Below are 24610 nucleotides of genomic sequence, written 5' to 3'. Positions count from 1 at the left end.
CTTTAATTAAAACAGTATTAAAAGTCACATTAATGTCAAATTTCTTGCAAAGTTTTGAAGTCAGTTAATGTAAAGTCACATGTTCTTACAGGAAGTGAACTGTGGTATCGGAAAAACCCGGTTGAAGCAGTTGTTGACGTGAGAGGCGTTTTGTGAAAGTGCAGGAGACAGGACGCGGTCACTGCAGCTGCAAAAGGTCACATTCCACTATAACAATAAGCCCCGCCCCCATACAACAGGCCCCACCCACTGCAGCTGCTAACCTGACCTCTATCTACACAGCAAGAGCAACACAAGCTCACAAAAACAGCTGATATAGTCTCTTATATTATTAGGCCATGCCCAAAAGTAACAAGTATCTGGTATGAACCAGGACAAAACCTGGTCTAAAATACATCTAAATCATTACTATAGTTAATTAGGACTATACAAGGAGAACAAACTGTTGAAGACTAGACCTTGAGTACCACCAACCTCTGACTTTCAACCAATCACAAACTTAGATCTTTGAATCTAGTCAATCACATTATTTCATGTATCTTTTAGGGAATCACAACCCTGTATCTCTCATCCAATCACCATGTTTCAGTATTGTCACTCATTTAAAGCCTGGTTTTCTGCTATGAAACGCCCACTCCAAACAATGGACACTTTCACACATAAAAAGTGTCTTATTTTTCTTCTTTAGACTAGTGGTAATTTTCAACAAATCACTGTATATTTCATAATGATTAGATAAAAGAACACAATACAGGTCAAACTGACGGGACAGTGGTCGAGCACACTCCATATTTGGTCACAATTGTGGGAGACAATGTGACAATGAACTGCAACCACTCTCTGGGTTTAAACATAGACTGCATGTACTTCTTCAGACAGCATCCCGGCCAGATTTGTACATCGATGTATATATTTTCAAGTATTTTTAGAATGGTCTTGGACAAGATAAGTGAAAATTAGTTTTAAATGTTTGTTTTGAGACCAACTCATCTGGTCACGGCCGGGCCTGTTTAGTATTTGGAGACCTCTGGAAATACCAGATGTCACGGGGGGCAGCAGTGGAAACTGTTGTTGTGTCCTTGTGCAAGACACTCTATCCACCTTGTCTAGTTTGCATGTGATGTGTGCATTAGTGATTGGTGGTAGTCCACTGAGTGTGGAATGAATGAATAAAATGTAATATTGCAAATTACAATTTGATATCCATGGTTAAAAAAAAGGCTATGAGACTGAAACCCATGACTTCACAGCGACCAAAATGAATATAGTTTATGTACACTAGAGGGCACTCACTTATCAGTCATGTAGCATTCATATAGAGCCCTGTCAAAAGTTTCACCATTATAAGGTGAGATTCTCTTTTCAGAGAAAAGCAAGCAGAAAGCAAAAATGGCCAAGCCTGTCCTAGTTTTAGTGATGCTCCTTGGGCATAGAAAACAAAAATCACTGAAAATGTAACTTGAATGTAAAAGGTTGTTATTTTGAAAGCACAGGTCACGCTACAGGTAGAGATGTCACGCAGTCAGACATGTTGAGGATCACTATACAGTGGTAGACTTAATGCATCAATGATTTATACATTCTCCAATTTACTTAGATTCACATCAAATGATTTCACTTATTGTTATTCAATACTGCTGCAGGAAGAACGCAGAGTCCACTAGGGTTTGTCGGGTGAAAGCAGTTCTGAAAAATAAAAAGGCCCAAGACCATTGAGACATTTAAAACACAATATTAATATGTCATAAACATGTTTTGACAGATTTGTTGGTTAATGCTCTCTTATCTTACAGTGTGACAGATTTGACATGGCTGTTGCTTGTCCTTACCACCAGGGGACACTCACTGAACAATAGCAAATATAGAAAGCCTCAGTAGATCAGAAGGACATAGAAGGTGATTGAAGTTCTAACACCTGGATACTGGCTCATTTCATTTGAATAGACCCAAGGCACAAACATGCTCAACCATCTCCTAAAGCTGTTACTCATTTTAATTTGGACTCAAAAAAAAGGTGAGGTTATTTTCACAACACAAAATGATAAAAAAAAATATATTATTGGTTAAGCTGGAACTAATTTCGACAGGTGCAGCTAATGCAGATGCTGATGTGATGCAGAAACAGATGTTATGGACAAAAGAAGGAGATGATGCCACATTGGACTGCAGCCACAGAAAAGGACCCACATATTATCAAATGTACTGGTACAGACAGAGACCTGGAGAAAACATTAGACAAATTGTATATACAACTCCATACACTGAACCGGATTTTGAGACAGATTTTAAAAATGAGAGATTGAAAGTTACAAAACCAGATGCTGAAAGTGGGACACTGACAGTGGAAAACCTGGAGTCTGGAGACAGCGGAGTGTATTTTTGTGCTGTCAGTGAACACAGTGAGGCAAACCCATTTAAAACATGAACAAAAACTTAATCAAAACTAATACAGAAGAACAGAGTCACTGACACCTGCTGCACTTGGCAAATACTCAATACAAAGTGGTTATGGCAAAGTCACTTGGAATAGCAGAGTACACACATCAGACAGTTATAAGAGGCAAAAGCTTTATGTTGAATCCGATCTGATCTAGAGTTTGTGATATTCTTTGAAAAATACCAGATATACCAGATAGTGTGCATGATTTAATGTCCTTTTACATTAAGTTTAACTTAATCAGATGTTTCTTAAGTAGAAATAGTGGTTGATGAGTACTCAAGAGTAAATTACTTCTGGAGTAATATTATTTTTAGTCGGTTCCAAAATTATCTTTCAAACAGAACCTAGGCAGTAGTAAAGTAAAGGAGTGCCCCAAGGCTCAATTTTGGGCTCCCTATTTTTTACTATATTTATTAATTCTATTGGTCACAATTTAAAAGAAAGCCACATAGATTCATATGCAGATGATGTATGTTTTGTATGCAAGTGCTCCCTCTGCTGATCAGGCACTTTTAAAACTGCAACAAGATTTTAATGATCCAAAACTCCCTCATAAATCTTCAGCTGTTTTTGAATGAAAATACAACTAAGTATATGATTTAAAAAAAACAAAAACAAACAAACAAAAAACCCCCAAAACATTTCAGTAACATGCAAAAGCTACAAACCTTTATACGCTAAATGGTACATCCATTGAAAGAGTCAACACTTATAAATATCTTGGATTTTGGCTTGATGAGAACTTATCCTTTAAAAAAAACACATCTCAGAATTATGTAACAGTTTAAAATCTAAATGATCATTTTATTACAGAAACAAATATTGTATCCCAATAAATTAAAGAAAAATAGTGCAAGCAACCTTCCTATCCGTTTTGGATCATGGGGATGTGGTGTACATGCAGACTTCAGCCTCATCTTGAAACTGTTGGATCCATTATGTCACTCAGCCCTTCGTTTTATTACAGGTGATGGATTTGAAACTCATCACTGTTTCTCTATGAAAAAGTGGGTTGGCCATCACTGTCTGTTAGAAGAGAACAACACTGTATGAAATGTATTTATAAGGGACTACTAAGACTGCCGGAATATCTCACCTATTAATCAATGATACAGGAACATTTAATACAATGTCACATGATTGTTTAAGTCTAAGGACGAGCCACACCAAAACTGAAATGGGGAAAAGGGCTTTTGGCTGTTTTGCTTCTCAAAGATGGAATATGTTTCAAGGACAAGCAAAATTGGATTCTTAGGTGCCACAAACACAATTTCATGGTAACAAACTCATCTGCTTCTGTTTTTACTTTTTTAAATGGACTTACAGACATGGACAAAATTGTTGGTACCCATCGGTTAATGAAAGAAAAACTCACAATGGTCACAGAAATAACTTGAATCTGACAAAAGTAATAATAAATAAAAATTATATGAAATTTAACCAGTGAAAGTCAGACATTGCTTTTCAACCAGGCTTCAACAGAATAAAAAAAACAAAAACCTAATGAAACAGACCTGGAAAAAAATGATGGTACCCTTAAACTTAATAATTTGTTGCACAACCTTTTGAGGCAATCACTGAAATCAAATGATTCCTGTAACTGTCAATGAGACTTCTGCACCTCTCAGCAGGTATTTTGGCCCACTCCTCATGAGCAAACTGTTCCAGTTGTCTCAGGTTTGAAGGGTGCCTTTTCCAGACGACATGTTTCAGGTCCTTCCAAAGATGCTGAATAGGATTTAGTTGAGGGCTCATAGAAGGGCACTTTAGAATAGTCCAATGTTTTCCTCTTAGCCATTCTTGGGTGTTTTTTGCTGTGTGTTTTGGGCATTATCTTGTTGCAAGACCCATGACCTGCGACTGAGACCAAGCTTTCTGACACTGGCAGCACATTTCTCTTTAGAATCCCTTGATAGTCTTGAGATTTCATTACACCCTGCACAGATTCAAGACACCCTGTGCCAGATGCAGCAAAGCAGCCCCAGAACATAACAGAGCCTCCTCCATGTTTCACAGTAGGGACAGTTTTCTTTTCATGATATGCTTCATTTTACTGTCTGAACATAAAGCTGATGTGCCTTGGCAAAAAGTTCCATTTGTGTCTGTACATAGGACATTCTCTCAGAAGCTTTGTGGCTTGTCAACATGTAGTTTGGCAAATTCCAATCTGGCCTTTTTATGATTTGTTTTCAACAATGGTGTCCCCTCCTTGGTCGTCTCCCATTAAATCCACTTTGGCTCAAACAACGATGGATGGTGTGATCTGACACTGATGTTCCTTGAGCTTGAAGTTCACCTTTAATCTTTTTTTCTGGGTTCTTTTGTTACCATTCATATTATCTGTCTCTTTGATTTGTCATCAGTTTTCCTCCTGCAGCCACATCCAGGGAGGTTGGTTACAGTCCCATGGATCTTAATTTTCTGAATAATATGTGCAACTGTAGTCACAGGAACATCAAGCTGCTTGGTGATAGTCTTATAGCCTTTACATTTAACATGCTTGTCTATAATTTTCTTTCCCATCTCCTGAGACAACTCTTTCCTTTGCTTCCTCTGGTCTATGTTGAGTGTGGTACACACCATGTCACCAAACAGCACAGTGACGACCTGTAGCCCTATATACAGGCCCACTGACTGATTACAAGACTGTAGACACCTGTGATGCTAATTAGTGGACACACCTTGGATTAACATGTCCCTTTGGTCACATTAATTTCAGTCTTTTCTAGAGGTACCATAATTTTTGTCCAGGCCATGAGTTTATTTTTTTAGTCATTCTGTTGAAGCATGTTTGAAAAGCAGTGTCTGACTTTCATTGGTTAAATTTCATATAATTTTTATTTATTATTTCTTTTGTCAGATTCAGATCAGGTCTGTGACCATTGTGAGCTTTTCTTTCATTAACCAAAGGGTACCAACAATTTTGTTCACATGTGTATAAACGTAACACACTTTGTGTTGTGTTTTTTTTTCTGTATTTTGAACAAGACGCCCATGAAAAAGAGACTAAGGGCTCTCAATGGGTCTCCCTGTATAAATAAAGATAAAGGTTTTTAAAAATGACTGAGCACACATAACACAAACATTTTTTTTTTAGTAATCAGGTGATCTGGCAAATCAAAACATCTTATTCTGCTTTCTGGTTGACTTAAATCAACGTTACATTTATTATCTGTACAATTTATGCTTGAACTTGTTTAATTCATTTCAAAGGGCACACAAACTTAAAAAGTTTATACTTAACTGCATTTAATCCTCTTTGGTCTTCTCGGATTCTTCTCATGTCTGCTCTTATCTGAGCCTCCTCTGTACATCACTTTGGACCAATCATGTTGATGCATTATCACTTTCTGTACGTAGGGGGCGATCTCAGTCTAGGAAGGCCAGATACGGTGACACATTATAACTACATATGTATGCATGCTGCAGTTCATTTCAATCACTCACGTCCCAAACATGTTTAGTCACATAATCACCTTTCTGCTCATTTTATATAGATTACAAGTACAAGGTAAGATCAAATCAAATTAACATTACATTTTTATTCTTGTAGATTTTGAAATTGTTGTTTATATTATTTATAGGTCAAGTTGAGGGTTCAGATGTGACTCAAATGGAATTGATTTGGGAAGAAGAAGGAAAAGAAGCCACGATGACTTGCAGCCACACAAAAGGAGCCACCTATTCTCAAATGTACTGGTATCGACAGCTGCCTGGAGAAGCTATGAGGCTCGTAGTTTATACAATGTTCGGAAAAAAAGACCACGACTTTGGAGAATTCAACAAGGAGAAATACTCAGCTCACCGACCCAATGCAGAAAGTGGGACATTTACAGTGAAAGATTTAAAGCCTGCAGATAAAGCCATGTATTTCTGTGCTGTAAGTCAACACAATGAATCAAACTAATGCAAAACCTCAACAAAAACGTGTCAAGACTCCGGGTGTACAGAAGGGGGGACTATCAGACCACAACTGTCTGAATGAAGACACACCCACTTACAAAGCAAGTACTGTAACATATGTGTTAATGAACACATATTGTGTTCATTAACTCAACAGTCTATCTCCAGCTTAGACAACATGGGCTGCTTTAAAAAAGAGTTTCTAAGCTTATTTTTACTCATCTCATTAAATGGTAAGATTTTAGTTTGATTTGTATTATTTTGTGAAAATATAATCTCATTGTGTCACAGATGTATGGACTGTATTTTTATGTCTTTGACAGTTAATTAAAACAAAAAAGACACACTTAATACTGCAATATCTTCCATTTAAAAACTAGGCAAAATAACAAACTATTTTTTCTTCGGATAAACTATTCATGGATTTAAGTTTCCTTGTTTCTGGACATTTGTCCATTCAAAAGATGAATATTTAAGTTTTGAGCTGTTCATTGCTATGGTAACAGTCCCACGTTTTCATCATTCTGAAACCTGTGGATAAATTTCATATTTAAAAGATCAAATTCATAAACATAACTTGCATTTCTCTGTTTAGATGTGTGTTTTTCCAATGTGATCCAGAAGGACATATTGTTGGAATCTGAAGGAGACAGTGCCACACTCCCCTGTAACCACACTAAAGGAGCATCTTATTATCAAATGTACTGGTACAGACAGAGGTCTGGAGAAAACATGAGACAAATTGTATTTACAAGGACCACAACTACACCTGATTTTGAGCCAGACTTTAGAAATAGTAGATTTAAAGTTACCAGGCCAAATGCTGAAAGTGGGACACTGGCAGTGGAAAACCTGGAGTCTGGAGACAATGGAGTGTACTTTTGTGCTGTCAGTATGCACAGTGAGGCAAACCCATTTAAAAGGAGAACACAAACTCAACACAAACTAATGCAGAATCACCTGCTGAATTTGGCAAGTACTCAGTTTACTCTACAGTGGCTGGTGGTTGGAAATTAAACCACATGAGTGAAGAAAGAGTGAAGAGATGCAATCAAGCACCTTGTTGAATCTGAATATTGACTTCAAAAATAAAATAATAATGTGCATGTACTGTATAAAGTACTACATATATTACTGTATCGGTGCATTTGCATAATGACTGTATCCAAACATGGCCATTGGAATAGTAATATAGTGTCAGAGAAAATAATGTGTTATTCAGCACCATGGACAGCAACAGAGGTGTACTATGGAACATTTCCGGTGAAGGGTCAGCCACCTGCTTGTTTCCATTGTCATGTTATTGCTTTTCTCATAACAGAAATGTCAGACTCAGGCCTGCGGGCCAAATTTGGCAAGATCATATCAAAAATGTATCAGAGCTGGCCCGGCGGCCGCTGTGCCAGCATAGTGCATGCACCACTAATACAACGAATTACAGAATGTTTTCCAAATACATTGGCGCTGGTCCCTACCACTTCTGTTGACACTCATTAGCATCTGCTACCTGTCACCTCACTCAAATTTAATCCACCCCTTCTGAAAAATATGCAGATATTGTGAAAATGTGTGAATAAAAATTTAGTTTGGCCCATGACTTAGTCCCAGTTTTTAATTTTGGCCCTGTGTGAATTTGAGTTTGACACCCCAGGCCTAGAATCTTTCACAGTATGGCATTAAACCTATATTTCTCCATGGAGAAAGGCAGATAAGGTCACCAAGTCAAGTTATAGGTCAGATCTGTGGAGTGGCAAGCCCGCCCACTATCAGAATGAATGTTTTTGAGGTGCTGTTTTTTGTTTTGTTTTTTTTCTTATTAGGCAATAAAAACTGGGTGAAAATTTTAAATAAAGTGGTTAAATTAATGCTATGGAACATTTCAGGCACAGCAATAGCATCTCCATGGAGATAGGAGGTAGATCTTGAACCTGGGAAGTTACATAGTGTGCCATTAAAATGTATTTATTTAATATTTTTTAAATCCAGCCCACACTAGAAGATTCTTTAGATCCAACACAATGAACAAATGTAAAACAAATCATGGAATTATAGAATAAATTGTAGTAGCCCGAGAAATGAAGAGAAGAGACATGAGGCTGGACCTCTAACGCAGGAGAAGTTTATGTGCAATAAGAACAGAACACAGCACCCGGAGACATGAGCCTTCAAGACATAGTGTCACAGTGTTGTCCATTCCAGTCTAGTGCAATCGAGTCCAGCTATGCGTCTGTTGTAGCGAGTATTATATCTCCAATGATGTAGGCCACTATAACAAAGACCAAGCTGGCAGTGCACAGCAGTGCAATTTCACAAATAAATACCAGGTAGAGAATATCCTGCAAGGCTAAAAAAAAGTGAACAGAGGTCAAAGTGCATAAAATAGGTTAGACTACTCAATACACTAAAAGAAAGTTGGTATAATTGTTTGGACCATTTAGCAAAAAATGGTTAGACATGAGCAGCAGAAATTATTTACGTCAAGGAGTTATCATACAAATATATATTTATGTGTGTGTGTGTTTCTTTCTCATTCAGAGGAAATGAGACTCCTCCTATATCTGTCTCTCATTCTCAGAATGCTACACACTCCACCCTGACTTAGCATCATGTTCAGAGTTCTAATCTCTTTAGTTACACTGTCTTTGTGCGTTTCAGGTAAGATTGGAAACACTTTTATTGTCTTTAATCAATCAAATGTTTGTTGGATATTGCATGGTATGGCATTCAACTTTTCTATTTATTTTGCTCAGTAAATGTGAAAAACATGTATTCTAATTGCCTCTCCAGTATAACCATCTTATGGAAACACGCAGTTGGCAGAGCCTCCACAACAAAAGTTACATAGTGTACTTTTAAATTAAATGGGGTCATATAAGTAACATGAATTCAACTGTTTTTCTTGTCTACAGATCAGTCTAAATATGCTGTCACCCAAACTCCCAAAGACATCATCACAGCCCCGGTTAAGGACATACAGATAGACTGCAGACATTCAAACTCAGACTTCGACATGATCCAGTGGTACAAACAAACTATTGGACTCACAGACCTGACCCTCATTGCTTATGCCAGATTCACCAGTTTAGATGTAGAAAACACATTTAAAACCTTGTATGAAGTTAGCGGGAGTGGGTCCAGCCGATCCTCTCTGCATGTTTTAAATGTAAATACAACTACAGACAGTGCTGTGTATTTCTGCACTGCCAGTAGCCACAGTGAGAGGAAAAACTCCACAACTTTAACAAAAACCTTGTGTTCACTATAGCAACCACATAAATACTGATCACACACCTGCAATAGACTATTTGATAAGCTGATGTAATACCATATGCATGATGACCATTAGGGGGCGTTGTTTTGCTGTAATAAAATGCAGTACTGGCAGAACTGTCATTTTCAGCTGGACAGTAATAAAAGCATGACACCTGAACATGTATTTTTTTCCAGTTACATAAACAAAAAAGAATATAATTAATATAGACGTCCAAATATGTTAAAGGTGCACTGTGTAATTTTACTGGTGAGATGTTTTCCATTTGCATTGTTGTGTAGTTCCTGCTTTGATTCAATTACAAATCATTTTTTTCACAAATTCCATTAAGAACACATATTCTAACTGTGAGTGGGCTTGCCTCTCCTCAGATCTGACCTGTAACTTGGCCTTGTCTCCAGAGATACAACAGTTTAAAGCAAGCATGTGGGACATTCCAGGCAACGCATCTCCTTCTCCATATTTACATAAAGAGTGCTCACTGAACAGTAACCAATAGCAACAGCAGTGTTTCAGGAACCTCCCACTTTTCAATGCCCATATTACACTGAACAGTTACCACACACACAACACAGATAAGAAATCGTGGGACTTCATATCATCTTAATAGCCTTGAAAATCATACTGGCTTCAGGTATTTTATATTTATAGATGTATTTCATTACATTTGTATCAAATTCTGTGTGTATAGTTTTGTTATTGTGTATCTTAAATATGTTTAAAGTGAAAATAATAATGATTGTGTTTTCAAGGTTCCACTACAAATGTCCAACAAAATCCAACAGACATAATCGTTACAAAGGGACAACCAAGTGAAATAGAATGTTCTCACAGCATTCAAGACTACAACCGTATATACTGGTACAAGCAGAACAAAGACTCAACTCAACTACAGCTTCTGGGATACATGAACATGAACGATGGATATCCAGAGAAAGGAATAGATGTGGAGATTAAAGGGAAAGCATTAAAGGGTGAAACTTGTAATTTAACTATTCTAAAAAACGATGAGAGTGCCAAATACTATTGTGCAGCAAGTAGCACAGTGAGAAAAATAGGTCGGCCCTGTCACAAAAATATTCACAATGATTAAACTGGGCTGACAGCCATTTACACCTGAGGTATGACGTGCACAGCCAAATCTGATATAAAAGTCTAGAAAATACTGAACAAAACACTGAATAAACCACTGAGGTATCAGATGTGTAAAAGTAATGTGGGGAATTTTAACACCTGCAAATGTGGATTTGACTGCATCAACTTAACTTGCTTCAAGCTGTCCACCATCGTCCCTGCCCCCAAGAAGCCCAGGATCACTGGACTTAATGACTACAGACCTGCGGCGCTGATGTCCATAGTCATGAAGTCATTTGAGCGCCTGGTCCTGCACCACCTCAAGTCCTTCACCTCCCCCCTCATGGACCCTCTGCAGTTTGCCTACAGAGCCAATCGGTCTGTAGACGACACCATCAACCTGGCCCTTCACTTCATCCTCCAGCATCTGGACTCCCCGGGAACCTACGCCAGGATCCTGTTTGTGGACTTCAGCTCTGCGTTCAACACCATCCTCCCTGCTCTGCTCCAGGACAAGCTCGCTCAGCTCAACGTGCCTGACTCCACGTGGATCACTGACTTCCTGAAGGACAGGAGACAGTGCGTGCGGCTGGGGAAGAATGTCTCGGACACTCGGACTATCAGCACAGGATCTCCACAGGGCCGTGTACTTTTTCCCCTGCTCTTCTCCCTGTACACCAACTGCTGCACCTCCAGCCATGACTCCGTCAAACTGGTTAAGTTTGCGGATGACACCACCCTCATTGGAATCATCTCGGACCGTGATGAGTCTGCCTACAGGAGGGAGGTGGACCGGCTGGTGTCCTGGTCCAGCAGCAACAACCTGGAGCTTAACGCCCAGAAGACAGTGGAGATGATCGTGGACTTCAGGAAAGTCACAGCCCCCCTGCCTCCCCTCACCCTGACGGACTCCCCCATCACCACTGTGGACTCTTTCCGCTTCCTGGGCAACTGCATCACCCGGGATATCAAGTGGAAGCCGACCATCAGCTCCCTCATCAAGAAAACCCAGTACAGGATGTTCTACCTGTGGCACCTGAGGAAACGCAAGCTGCCGGTCCAGATGATGGTGCAGTTTTACACGGCCATCATTGAGTCCATCCTCACCTCCTCCATCACTGTGTGGTTCGTTGGGGCAACTGCCAGGGACAGACAGAGACTGCAGCGCATTGTGCGCTCTACTGAGAAGGTGATTGGCTGCAGCCTTCCATCACTATAGGACCTGTACGTCTCCAGGGGCGAGCAGGCCATATAGCAGCTGACACTTCTCACCCTGGACATGGACTATTTAAGCCACTTCCCTCTGGCAGGAGGCTACGGTCCACTGGGACCAGAACCTCTCGCCATAAGAACAGTTTCTTCCCCTCTGCCGTTTGTCTCATGAACACTTTATAATATTTACACAAAACTGGACACTTTATAACACCGGTCACTTTAATAAGTCATGTTTGCACTGTTGTTCTGATGCTGCTGTTGTATATATTTTCTACCTTTAAGTATTTTATTTGATTTTTTAAGCATATCTTTTTAACTTTGTGCATGCCCTTATTTGTATTTGTATTTATCAGAGTGTTTTATGTTGCACTTTATCACCGATGTAAGTTCCTAGTTTGTGAACTGTATTCACAAACGATGTCAATAAAAGGATTCTGATTCTGATTATCAGAAGATATGCCAAGGTTTTAACACTGTCTTTGATGAAAGCCACATGCTACATACAGCCTACAAGAAATGCTCAAAAATGAGCAGTAATAGAGCAAGGTAGGTTATAAAATATTATTTTCCTATTTTAAATTATGTCAAAACAAAGCATAACAATTGTTTACCTTTGTAAACACTCACATAAACTCTAGATTGATTTGTGCCCTGTAGATGGCGCTCAACGTCAACACATGATAGCTTATTTCTTTAACAATATGACCTTATTATCTGGAACACTTTTGGTAATTGTTATTTTAGCAAAATAAAGGAAAATAAACAGCAGGATGTAATCTGGGCAATTTTTATTTTTATTTTCCTGTAGTATGCGACCGCAGAGCACTATATGGTTGTCAAAGTATTGAAAATCGAGTACTAATTAATAGTAAAACTAGTATCGAAACTAGATACTCATTTGAACACACATTGATATTAAAAAAGTCACATCAACAGATCAGAATGACCTTGAGCTGTATCAGAACAAGTGTGAGATCGCATAGACTAGTATATGCACAGGGACCACTAATGAACCTACCTAGACCAGTGAGGGATTACACAGATAAAAGACCTCATGGTAATAAGAAAAGTGTTTTTATTATCATCATCGCAGCATCGGAATCTGTATTGAGTTTATTCCTCAATATCAACATGGAATTTCAAATGTTAGTGTTGTGACACTAGAGCAGCACCACAGTTAAAACACATGACATATTGATGCAAGATTATTACTAATTGTTCTACATCCAAGTCTTGTAGAGTCATCTTTTTATATATTACCAATAACATCCCCATAGCGACAAGCAGCTGACTTATACTCCCCAAATGAAAAATTACTTACTGCATCTTTAACTCCTCCCATACAGTTATGAAATTCACACCCACTCACACAACGCACCTGACCTATGCTTTCAACTCAGTGCCACAGACATAACCAGCCTGATGCAATTGGGTTGTGTGTGGTACTGCAGGTATTTTTTATTTTTTTTATCCATCCATCCATCCATTTTCTTCCGCTTATCTGGGGCCGGGTCGCGGGGGCAGCAGTCTAAGCAGGGACTCCCAGACTTCCCTTACCCCGGACACGTCCTCCAGCTCCTCCGGTGGGACCCCAAGGCGTTCCCAGGCCAGCCGAGAGACATAGTCCCTCCAGCGTGTCCTGGGTCTTCCCTGGGGCCTCCTCCCGGTGGGACATGCCCAGAACACCTCCCTAGGGAGGCATCCAGGAGGCATCCTAAGCAGATGCCCGAGCCACCTCAACTGGTTCCTCTCAACGTGTAGGAGCAGCGGCTCTACTCCGAGCTCCTCCCGTGTGACTGAGCTCCTCACCCTATCCCTAAGGGTGCGCCCGGCCACCTGCGGAGGAAACCCATTTCAGCCGCTTGTATCCGCGACCTTGTCCTTGCGGTCATTACCCAGAGCCCACTCCTCAATCCCACTGTCACGTCTTCCGAGGAGGAAGCAGAAACTGGGGACCCGGAGGCGGACTCGTCCATCACCCTGGCTGAATTCACTGAGGTGGTTGGCAAGCTCCTCGGTGGCAAGGCTCCGGGGGTGGATGAGATCCATCCTGAGTACCTCAAGTCTCTGGTTGTTGTGGGGCTGTCTTGGCTGACACGTCTCTGCAACATCGCGTGGCGGTCGGGGACAGTACCTGTGGAATGGCAGACCGGGGTGGCGGTCCCTCTGTATAAGAAGGGGGACCGGAGGGTGTGTTCCAGTTACAGGGAATCACAGTCCTCAGCCTTCCCGGTAAGGTCTATTCCAGGGTACTGGAGAGGAGAATGTGACCGATAGTCGAACCTCAGATTCAGGAGGAGCAGTGTGGTTTTCGTCCTGGTCACGGAACACTGGACCAGCTCTATACTCTCCATCGGGTCCTTGAGGGTTCATGGGAGTTTGCCCAACCAGTCCACATGCGTTTTGTGGATCTGGAGAAGGCATTCGACTGTGTCCCTCGTGGTGTCCTTTGGGGGGTGCTCTGGGAGTATGGGGTCCGGGGCTCTTTGCTAAGGGCTGTCCGGTCCCTGTATGACCAGAGCAGGAGCTGTGTTCGCATTGCCGGCAGTAAGTCAGACCTGTTCCCAGTGCATGTTGGACTCCGCCAGAGCTGCCCTTTGTCACCGGTTCTGTTCATTATATTTATGGACAGAATTTCTAGGCACAGCCAGGGGCCGGAGGGGGCCTGGTTTGGGAACCACAGGATTTCATCTCTGCTGTTTTCAGATGATGTTGTCCTGATGGCTTCTTCGAGCCAGGACCTGCAGCAGGCACTGGGGCGGTTTGCAGCCGAGTGTGAAGCGGCTGGGATGAGAATCAGCTCCTCCAAATCCGAGGCCATGGTTCTCGACCAGAAAAAGGTGGTTTGCCCTCTCTGGGTGGGTGGTGAGTCTCTGCCTCAAGTGGAGGAGTTCAAGTATCTCAGGTATTTTTTTTTTTTAACTTTGACATAATTCCATATACATAAAAATGACATTGCCATTCCAGGTAGCTGGGAATAGTGTGGAGATGTACTAACCCAAAGACTGAGTCACTCTTCCTGAACATAAAGTAGAGATGTCTGTTATAATAAAAGTGACCACAGGGTGATGTTGTGGTAACAAAATCCCAGAATAGCAGAGTTAAATTATGTTGAATATGGATTTTAATTATATCTCTGTAACTGCACATTTTGAGATAAGACAATGTGACCTAGCAGAAGATTTGAGAAGCAAAAATCCTTATTGTTAATCATAAGGGCTGGAACAGAGCATACTATGATTTACCACTGTGCGGCGCTAACATCCATGCATCAGGCACACACACGAACAGCAACTACCAAATCTACAGGCCAAAAAGTACCAGGCATAATTATATATGAATTTATATGTCAAAGCTCCACCTACAAGCAGCTGCGATGCCAACAAATCATCATTACTTCCTGTTCATGTTGAGAAGAATTTAGCAGTTGGAGACCTGACTTGAACTTTAATAGGATTTACAATGATCTACTTTTGCCTATTTTTCCTTATGACAGGTAATTTTATTTATTTATTTTTTATTTTTTTGTAAGATGAAAACAATTTAAAATAACTACATTATTTTTGCGGTATTTTATATTATTTTCCTTTTATTTTCAGATGGCTGTCTTGGTCTTCAAGTTCACCAATCCGTTTCAAATGTAATCAAGAAACCCAATGAAAAAGTACAAATATATTGCACTCATGAGAAAACAGACTACAGGCTAATGCTTTGGTACCAACAACCATCCGGAGACACAGCCATGAAGTTAATTGGATATTTACATTATGAAGCAGTCACTATGGAAAATCAATATGAAACATTATGTAGCATTAGTGGTGATTTGGGAGGAACTACAACTAAAAATGGGTCGCTGTCAGTCCAATTAGAAGGACCGGAGCAGAGTGGAGTCTACTTCTGTGCAGCGAGCCAAGCACATCAATACAAAGACAGTAACAAAGTGAACAAAAACTATAGCAATGTTTGATATCAGTGGTTTTTAATGAGCGACAGAGACACAGAAAGAGAAAGAGAGAGCAACAAACAGAAAGAGAAAAAGAGTGTGAGAGAGGGGGAGGGTTATTCTGTGGGTTTATTCAGGAATGAGATTATCAAAACTATACAGACAATACACATTCACATATGTATTGTCTGTATAGTCTATATTCAATTTCAGATGAACTATTCATTTGAATTGTGTCCGTGAACAAAAGTGGGTCTCCTGCACAGTTCTAAAGTGTAGACTTTGGATGTCAGAGGCAGGACAGGTTTATTTACCATACAGCACTTAGAATACTTCAACAGTGTGCTGAGTGTTCATGAGTCTAATTTAAAACAATACAAGCATATAAATAGTTGAAATAGTCCAGGGTGGGAGTCATATTGAGAACAGGTCTGTTGTGACACAAGATGATACAAACATCACTAAGTCTATAAAGCATAACGAGCACATGAGAAATGTCAACAACGATGGAACAGGAGGTGTCCTTGGTACAACTTTGTTGGAGATGTCAAATTCACTATAGTGATGTCTAAATTGTTTAGAGAATATATACTGGACAAAAATAAAATTGTAACATGTATCAATACAAATTACAATGACCATATGTGTAGTTGTCTGGGGTTTATGAAGTAACAGCCCTCCCCTTCCTGCCTGTCCTCAAGTAAACTTCACATGTCAGTGATGAGATGTGGCATTTTCACCATGAAGTCGACTACACTTATTATTCTTTGTATCACATTAATGATCACAGGTATGAAATTCCATCAATTCTATTTAATTTCTGAAACAATCAAACACATTTTTTTCTACTTTCTTTTGCAGCTGTAAGTCTAAACAAACAAAAGGTCCTCCAGACACCTCTTGATATATTTTTTGAACCTGGGTCTGAACAAAAACTGACCCTGTCTCACGAAATCAAGAACTACGATACAATTTTATGGTACCAGAAGTTAAATGGAGACACCTCACTCAAACTTATAGGACGCATGTACTACAAAGGCTCTACTGTTGAAGATGCTTTTGAGGGCAGATTTACTGTCAGTGGAGACGGGGAGAAAGCTGCTCAGCTTCATTTGTTACAGTTGACTCCTTCAGACAGTGGAGTGTATTTTGGTGCTGCGAGCCAACCCACACAGTTATTGTTACCAAGGAAACACTTTCACAAAAACCTCTGAAATGATAAGTTTGATTAAACTTCACGAACAGGAAAACATAAGGTGAAAAAGTTGTCAGTTGACTTACCACTAGGATTGGTATATTGGTTATCTGAGGATTTCCTCAAACACTGGTAACAGTCCAATACTGAAAACAGACATTTTTCAAAAGTGATTATTTGTAAAACTTCACTATAACTTAAAGTTGGGCTGTACCATAGATTTTAAAAGCTTAATATTGGCAAATATTGGTTATTGGTCACAACATGACAAATATCAGATATCGGCTCAAAAAATCCATATTGGACCATCCCTACTGAGCACTGTAGAATCGCTAAGTTCATTCAGATAATCACAAATGCAACACTGGACATTCACAACACGCATGTTCTATAGTTTTGTATGTTTTCTGAGGTATTGTTTTCCACAATGAGAGAAGAGAAAAACATGCAAATAGTGATTAGAAAAATAAGATCTGAACTTTTATTGTTAAATTACAAAATGTTGAGAAAAGGAGGAAAACTGATATTTAACCCAAGGACTATAGGATGGAGGAGATAAAATGCACTGCAAAATAGTTTATTTAGTCTAGTTTATTTGTCCAACCCACTGATCATGTGACCACACCTTTAGATAAGCTAAATTCACCATTATAGCTCTGAATGAACATCATGCTGTTCCTTGGTCTGTCTCTGTCTCTACTGTTCCAATTAGGTCAGTCTTTCTTATACATTTTCTGCATTATTTTTATTGAACTTGAACTTAATCAATTTCTGTACTTCAGGTCTCTCCATCACAGTTATCCAGCCAACGAGACATATATTTACTGACCCTGGCTCCTCCATCAGGATTGACTGCAGTTTGGATAGATATTCAATGAGTAGCGCTACAATGTACTGGTTCAGACAAAGGGCCTATAAAGGGATAGAGCGGGTTTGTCAAGAATACGATGAAAGAACAAAACATTTTCAGTGTTTAATCGATGGAGCCAAAAATAACTTTTCTGTAGAGATCAGTGATTTGGCCCCAGACGACAGAGGAACGTACTACTGCGCTGCCTCTCACAACAACGCATTCAACCACATCACTGCACAAATAACACTGATGTGTGGTCCATAGGAGGGGAGAGGGGTATAGTCTGAGAAAGTTAAACAGTTTAAGTAATCAAAATATATTTTTAACACAATTCAAAAATCAAGGATCAATACTGTATTTATTTCAATAACTAGTAACGTAATGTCGATATATTTAATATGTGGGTTATGTATAATTATTATTATTATATTAGATCTAATTTCTCAGTACAGCTTGATGTTGCATCTATAATGACGAATAAAGACTTAAAGTAACTGGTCTGTTTCCAACATTGTATAAGACAATGGACAGTCCCTTCACATTCACGGGCTGTTTTATATTTAAACACATTATAATCATGTGTTCCCACACTGACCCCTACAGGCACCATGTGTCACTGCACTCTAACGTTTGTCCAACATTTTGGACCCTCAAAATTATTATCACATTTATTGATATAGTGAATCCATACCGCAGTTTAAATGTATTCAGGTTTAAAACATGTGATCCAAAATTATCACAAAATATTATCACAAACTAAAACCTTAAATGACGACAGCACACATAAAATATCCACACAATGTAAACTGGTCTTTTTTCAGGCAACATAACAGTTAAAGATCATAATTATGATACTATCAGTAGTAATAAAAACACTAAAAAGTTTGCTCAACAACATATACAAGACTGGAGTGAGAAACAGTCCACACAGTGCCAGAGTGTTTATGCAGCAACCGCAGTTTTATCTCTTCACACGCGTCATATGACGTACGTCATGTATGTACTATACACAGACATGTGATGTCCTAAATCTTCTTCCTGTTCTTTAAAAAGCCTCTCTTAGTTTAAACTCAGTCAGATCTATAGATATGAGCACAGCTGCTGCTCAGAGGCGGCGCTGAGAGCAGAGCTTTTTGTATGAAGTGTTTTCATCGTGGGGACAGGGGGCACCATGATACACTCCTATAGAGACGCCGTACAAAAACCTCTGAGCTCTCACACAGGGCGACACTGACTGTACTGGGACAGGAGCAGAGAAGGACAGGACAGAGGTCAGCCCACATGGACACTCCCCTCTGTGAACGGGACACTGCTCTCACTGGGACCAAAGGAAATAATACAACATTTAGATTTTTACTGCAACTGTCTCCAGATGACTGTGGGTCTAATGAGAGAGACACAGATCTGTGCCTGGAGCTGAGGCCTGTTCAGGAGAAAAGACAAAAACAGTCAGAGTTCTGGATCATCCAGGCCACAGTCTGCTCTAAAGAAGACTTTGTTTTTACGAGCGAGGTCAGAAGAACGGAGAAGTTTGAAGTGAGTTTTGATCTGCACCAACAACACTGTGACATACACTGATCCTGCTTACTTCGGACCAGGCACCAAGCTCACTGTTCTAGGTAAGTATTATAATGTTTAATGATGCATTTATATTAAGTAGAATCACATATGTGTTAAGTGTATACAGATATATTATAGTATAGATATAGTACATATAAAGTAAAATCACAATGAAAGATGGCATAGAGTTTGTTGCTCTGTAATGCTTCACTGTGACAATGCAAATGAAGCTTACTTTGGGACAGGAACCAAGCTGACAGTTTTAGGTAAGTAAATACAATTACTAATATATATTATTAAAATATTGTGAAAAACTGGCATTTGAGGCTAGAGTTCTTATGAGGACTTTTGATATCAAGCTTGAGCTCTGTGCCAACTATGAAGCATATTTCGGCCAAGGGACCAAACTGACTGTTCTGGGTGAGTAGAACAAACGTAGCCTGGAAAGTATCATGTAGAATAGAAAGTGATCAATGGTGGTGGTGTATATTAGTTAATAATGAGTTAAAAGTAGCTGGTTCAGTGTTATGGCAGTGACTGAATACACTGTGCTGGTACTGGCTACGAGGCTTTCTTTGGTGGAGGAACTAAGTTAACAGTTCTGGGTAAGACACAATATAATATTGATTGAAATTCCTTGAGTGTGCTCTGCGTTGGGATTGTAAGGACTATAGCAAGTTATCTACAAGTCAAACATTTCACGATCATTTTAGCAGTAAGTTATAAGACAGAAATGAAAGGCTCTAGTCTGATTTTAGCATTGAACAAGTCCACTGTGACTCTGGATTCTCTGAAGCCTTCTTTGGTGGAGGAACTAAACTCACTGTTTTAGGTAAAGACAAAAAACGTTACAATATTATAGACTGTGTGTGTATTACAGCATTAGGTTGACACAGTGAGTGATGTCGATGGATTGGGTTATTATGTCAAGTCTTATTGCTGTGCCTCTGACCATGAAGCTTACTTTGGCCAAGGAACTAAACTGACTGTTTTAGGTAAGTTAAACTAAGTACTGCAAATATGTTTGAGCACTGACCTTTCACACTGTGAGTGGCACCTACGAAGCCTACTTTGGTGGAGGAACAAAGCTAACTGTCCTAGGTAAGAAATCTCCTTGGAATCCAAATTAATTAGCATAAAAAGACATACTGATATATGCAAATTTGTCGTAACTGCAGTAGAAAAATCCTTTGTCCATAAGAATGTGCAATTCAGATTCACAATTTAAATAAATGCTGAAGATTTTCATTTGTAAAGATCACCCATGCCCCACACAGGTGTGACAGTGGTAAAGACGTGATAATGTTGAGTAGAAAAAGTAGGTGGTTTTTGAACAGTTAAGCTGCTCTGTGCTCTTACAACGAGGCGTACTTCGGAGCTGGGACTAAACTCACTGTTTTAGGTAAAAACAATACACTTGAAATTGTTCAAACTCTAGCTGTAAATACACAGTCCTATCCTTACATATGTATAAGATGAGGTCATATTTTGACAGCTGTTTTGTATGTTCATTGATCAAATGTCACAGTTAATGCCAGTTAAATTAGAGCTAAGTTAATGGTAGTAAGTCATGTTTGGCTCTATGCCCACAGTTAATAGGTTCTTATCATATCCGTCTTTACTGTGAGCAACCAGTACGAGGCTTACTTTGGAGATGGGACTAAACTTACAGTATTAGGTAAGAAAATGCAAAAAATATCATGCTCCCTTCTAAAATGTTGTTGCTAGGAGTACATAACAACTGTGCAAGTTGCAACAAAAATATACATTTAAAAGTAATGCCAAAACCTGCATAATCTGGCCTCAAATAATGATCTACAGTCTTTCAATTGAGATTGAAATAGTTGTAATGGTATTTTGTTTTAGATATGAAGTTAGGTTAGCTGAGAAAGTGGTTGGGTCGGTTAAGGTTTTGAGAGTTGCCTTGTATCAGTGTGAACAACTATGAACCAGCGTACTTTGGAGAAGGAACCAAACTGACTGTTTTAGGTAAGAAATCTCAGTCTAAATTAGTCTGTACAATGCAGTGCAAATTATGAATACTTGGTTCAAAAAGTAGACAAAAATAATGCAAAAAGACAAAATTAGTAACCTGAAAATTAAAAATATCTTTATATGTGAATATTGTGGACAGTGTTTAGAAGACGACAGTTTAGTTTCTATTCATTTTGTTTAAGTGAGGTTGAGGTTTTAACAGTAGCCTTGTATCAGTGTGAACGTCAACGCACAGGCTTACTTTGGAGCGGGAACTAAACTAACTGTATTGGGTAAGTCTTAAGGCATCTTCACAAAGGACATACAAAAATCTGTTTTAATTCACAACTGTTTTGAGAAAAGTAATAGCTAAAGTTATGTGTATTGAAAATGATCATCTGTAATGACTGACCAGGTCAGATGTTTAGGTTGGAATTGTAAATTATTACAGTATTACAATGTATGTATTGTATTATTATCCAAATTTAGAAAAAAATACTCGTTGAAATGAGTATTAAGTTGACTGGTGCATTTGAGGTAAAAGAGGTGGAGGTTTTAACAGTAGCAGTGTAACGCCGTGAACAAGCACTGATCAGGTTTAATTTGAACAAGGAACTACCGGTAAACTCGCTGTTTGGGCTAATTCTGTAAAAAAAACAAAACTATTAATATGGTAAATGTTCAAGTTATACGGTGCCTTTACACTTTAATAGTTCTCAGTATTGTGGAGGATACAGTTACTGCCGTTTTAAAAAGAGTCTGTAGCTAATTCTGAACTCAGTAGCAAAGTATTAATTGGAAACCACCAAAAGGTAAGATTTCACTTGTTCTAAGAAAGTACAGGAAGCTTAGCATAGAACCTTACTAATTGTGAATATTATTCTAAAGAACATGCAAAAATGACAAGGAAAAGAAGGTTATTGTTTAGCTTAATATATTAGTATTTAACAACAAATGACAGCAAAGTTTAGGTTAGAATGATTAATACAATACAAACTTACACTAAAAATGTTCTCTCTAAACTCCCCACAGTCTGTGGATAGCTGGAAATAGTTTTATTGCTTTAATTAAAGTCTAGTAGATATAAAGAAATACTTTTTAGAGGCTACTACAAAATCTTGTGAATTTTCAATAAAAACATGACGATGTACAAATGAGAGCAAAGTCTATGTTACAATGATTACAAATGTGTACATGGAAGAATACGTCATTATTCTAAATATGTTCAAATGTTCATTATCTGCACATACATCTGTAATGTATAACTTGAATTTGCTCTAATTGTTTGAACACTGGTTTAATTAACTTTAATTAGTTTGAGGTGTTACTGAATCGTGTTGATAAAAATGCATGACTTTTTCATTTTATTTTTTCTACTGCAGAAAAAGGCATAGACATCACAGCACCAAAAGTTGTAGTTGTTCCCCCGTCCGACAATGAGCAGCCCAGGAGCAGTGGGGAAACTAAAGCTAAGACATTGGTCTGTGTGGCCAGTGACTTCTACCCTGATCACGTGACCGTGTCCTGGCAGGTCAATGGACAGCCCAGAAATCATGGCGTATCTACTGACAGCGCCCCCCAGAGGAAAGGCACGAGTTACACCATCAGCAGCCGCCTCAGGGTCGATGCAACAGAGTGGACCAGCCCAGAAAACTGTTTCACCTGCATTGTTATGTTTTACGATGGGAAAGATTACATCAATCAACATGATACAGTTTGTGGCGTTGAAGGTAAGTCTAAGGATTTTAAAATGGTCGTCATCAAACGGAAAATATCTAATTATAGTTTTCTCTTTTTCAGGAAAAGATGATGGTGGCTTGACAAGAGGTACATAACATATACTGTTATTTCTGTTATGTGTTTGACTCTGTGGAAATGTAATCTCAAAAAGTGGGCTCCAACAGTGGATAATCATTGCATCAGACAATAGACAATAAAATATATAGATATTAGGAAAATCTATAGTTTCATAAGTATTTCTAGACTTCCAAAACAGGGCATCTGTAGCTCACTTGAACAAGATATTTTCCCATTTCCCAAAAGGTTTCTGGTTCAAGTGATTGTAATAACTAAATAACAAATAATGCACCAAATTGTAACATGCAAAATGCTGTATAAACAATTACATGAGGTCACAGAGGCCACATTGAGAGGTTTCGACATGTACAGAGGAGACACTGTGAATGAAAGGGTAGAAGGACCTAAGTAAAGTATTTCAATGTAAAAAGTCATAATATATTCATTATTAGTCAACAATTCAATGTATTTTTGAGTGAGGACTCTATACATGGTTGGTAAACATTCATATCTGTATTTTATATTTTTGTTGTGTCTACAGAGAAATACCTGAGGATTACCCATAATGCCAAACTCTCATATGTGGTCTTCATTGTCAAAAGTGTCGTCTATGGGCTCTTTGTGGCTTTTCTGGCCTGGAGGATTAAGGTTGGTATCTAGATATTAATTATTATACAAAAAATAATTAAAGTCTTATTGAATAACTGTGCCTTGTTTCGTTTTGTCACAGCGTTTAAATGGAAAACAAACCTAAGTCGAACAGAGATTCAAGTTGACATTTATAGAAGAATCATCTCGTTAGTGCCCTTGTTCACATGCACACCAAGATCTGATTCTGATCTGATTCATGGATCTATAAGACAACATAAATTACATATAAACTGCAGATTCTGATGTGAGTCATCAAAGGGACTATGATCAGAAAGAAATCAGATTATCATTTGAATTACAAGTGTGCACATAACTGCAGCTAGTGCACCAGGATGGATGCTTAGTGCTTAATTTAGCATAGAATCATTTGCTTGTGTAAATACTGTTCTTGTTTATTTCTGGCATTTCTTAAACCTGTACAGCACTTTGCTGACTGTATTTTCAATGTGTTCTATAATAAACATTGCCTTAATTTACTGGCCAAAGCATTGATGTGTTAAGATGTGTATGTAAAAGTATAACGACTTAAATTATTGTGTGCTTGATATAACTGCTCTAAGCATATATATATATATATATATATATATATATATATATATATATATATATATATATATATATATATATAATATTTTTCCTTATTAGTCTTGTTGATCAGTTTGACGATATGTTCACTGATGTAACAGATCTGCACTCATGAATCTAAGAGGTTAAGTGGTCTGTTGAGTCAAAGT

The 24610-nt window shown here is 38.7% G+C and overlaps 1 protein-coding gene and 1 gene segment (V, D, J or C); both read left to right on the top strand.

The window, feature by feature from the left end:
* Positions 1-6498: 6498 nt before the first annotated feature.
* LOC117390049 (uncharacterized) lies at positions 6499-24342 on the top strand. Its single transcript, XM_055231259.1, has 11 exons — positions 6499-6576; positions 6939-7348; positions 8543-8582; positions 9253-9471; positions 10367-10588; positions 19267-19430; positions 19766-19874; positions 22811-23158; positions 23229-23255; positions 23767-23873; positions 23956-24342. The coding sequence occupies exons 1-11, from the start codon at positions 6522-6524 to the stop codon at positions 23977-23979; spliced, it is 1725 nt and encodes a 574-aa protein (XP_055087234.1). The 5' UTR covers positions 6499-6521; the 3' UTR covers positions 23980-24342.
* Positions 8914-9671, top strand: LOC129457358 (immunoglobulin kappa variable 6D-21-like). The segment is given in 2 exon segments: positions 8914-8998; positions 9253-9671. Coding segments are annotated over 2 exon segments (405 nt in total).
* Positions 24343-24610: the final 268 nt, after the last annotated feature.

This window comes from Periophthalmus magnuspinnatus, chromosome 22 (genome assembly GCF_009829125.3).
Source record: "Periophthalmus magnuspinnatus isolate fPerMag1 chromosome 22, fPerMag1.2.pri, whole genome shotgun sequence".
Classification (NCBI taxonomy): Eukaryota; Metazoa; Chordata; class Actinopteri; order Gobiiformes; family Gobiidae; genus Periophthalmus; species Periophthalmus magnuspinnatus.
Note: the sequence above shows the minus strand (reverse complement) of the source record. Positions and strands in the feature narration are given on the sequence as shown.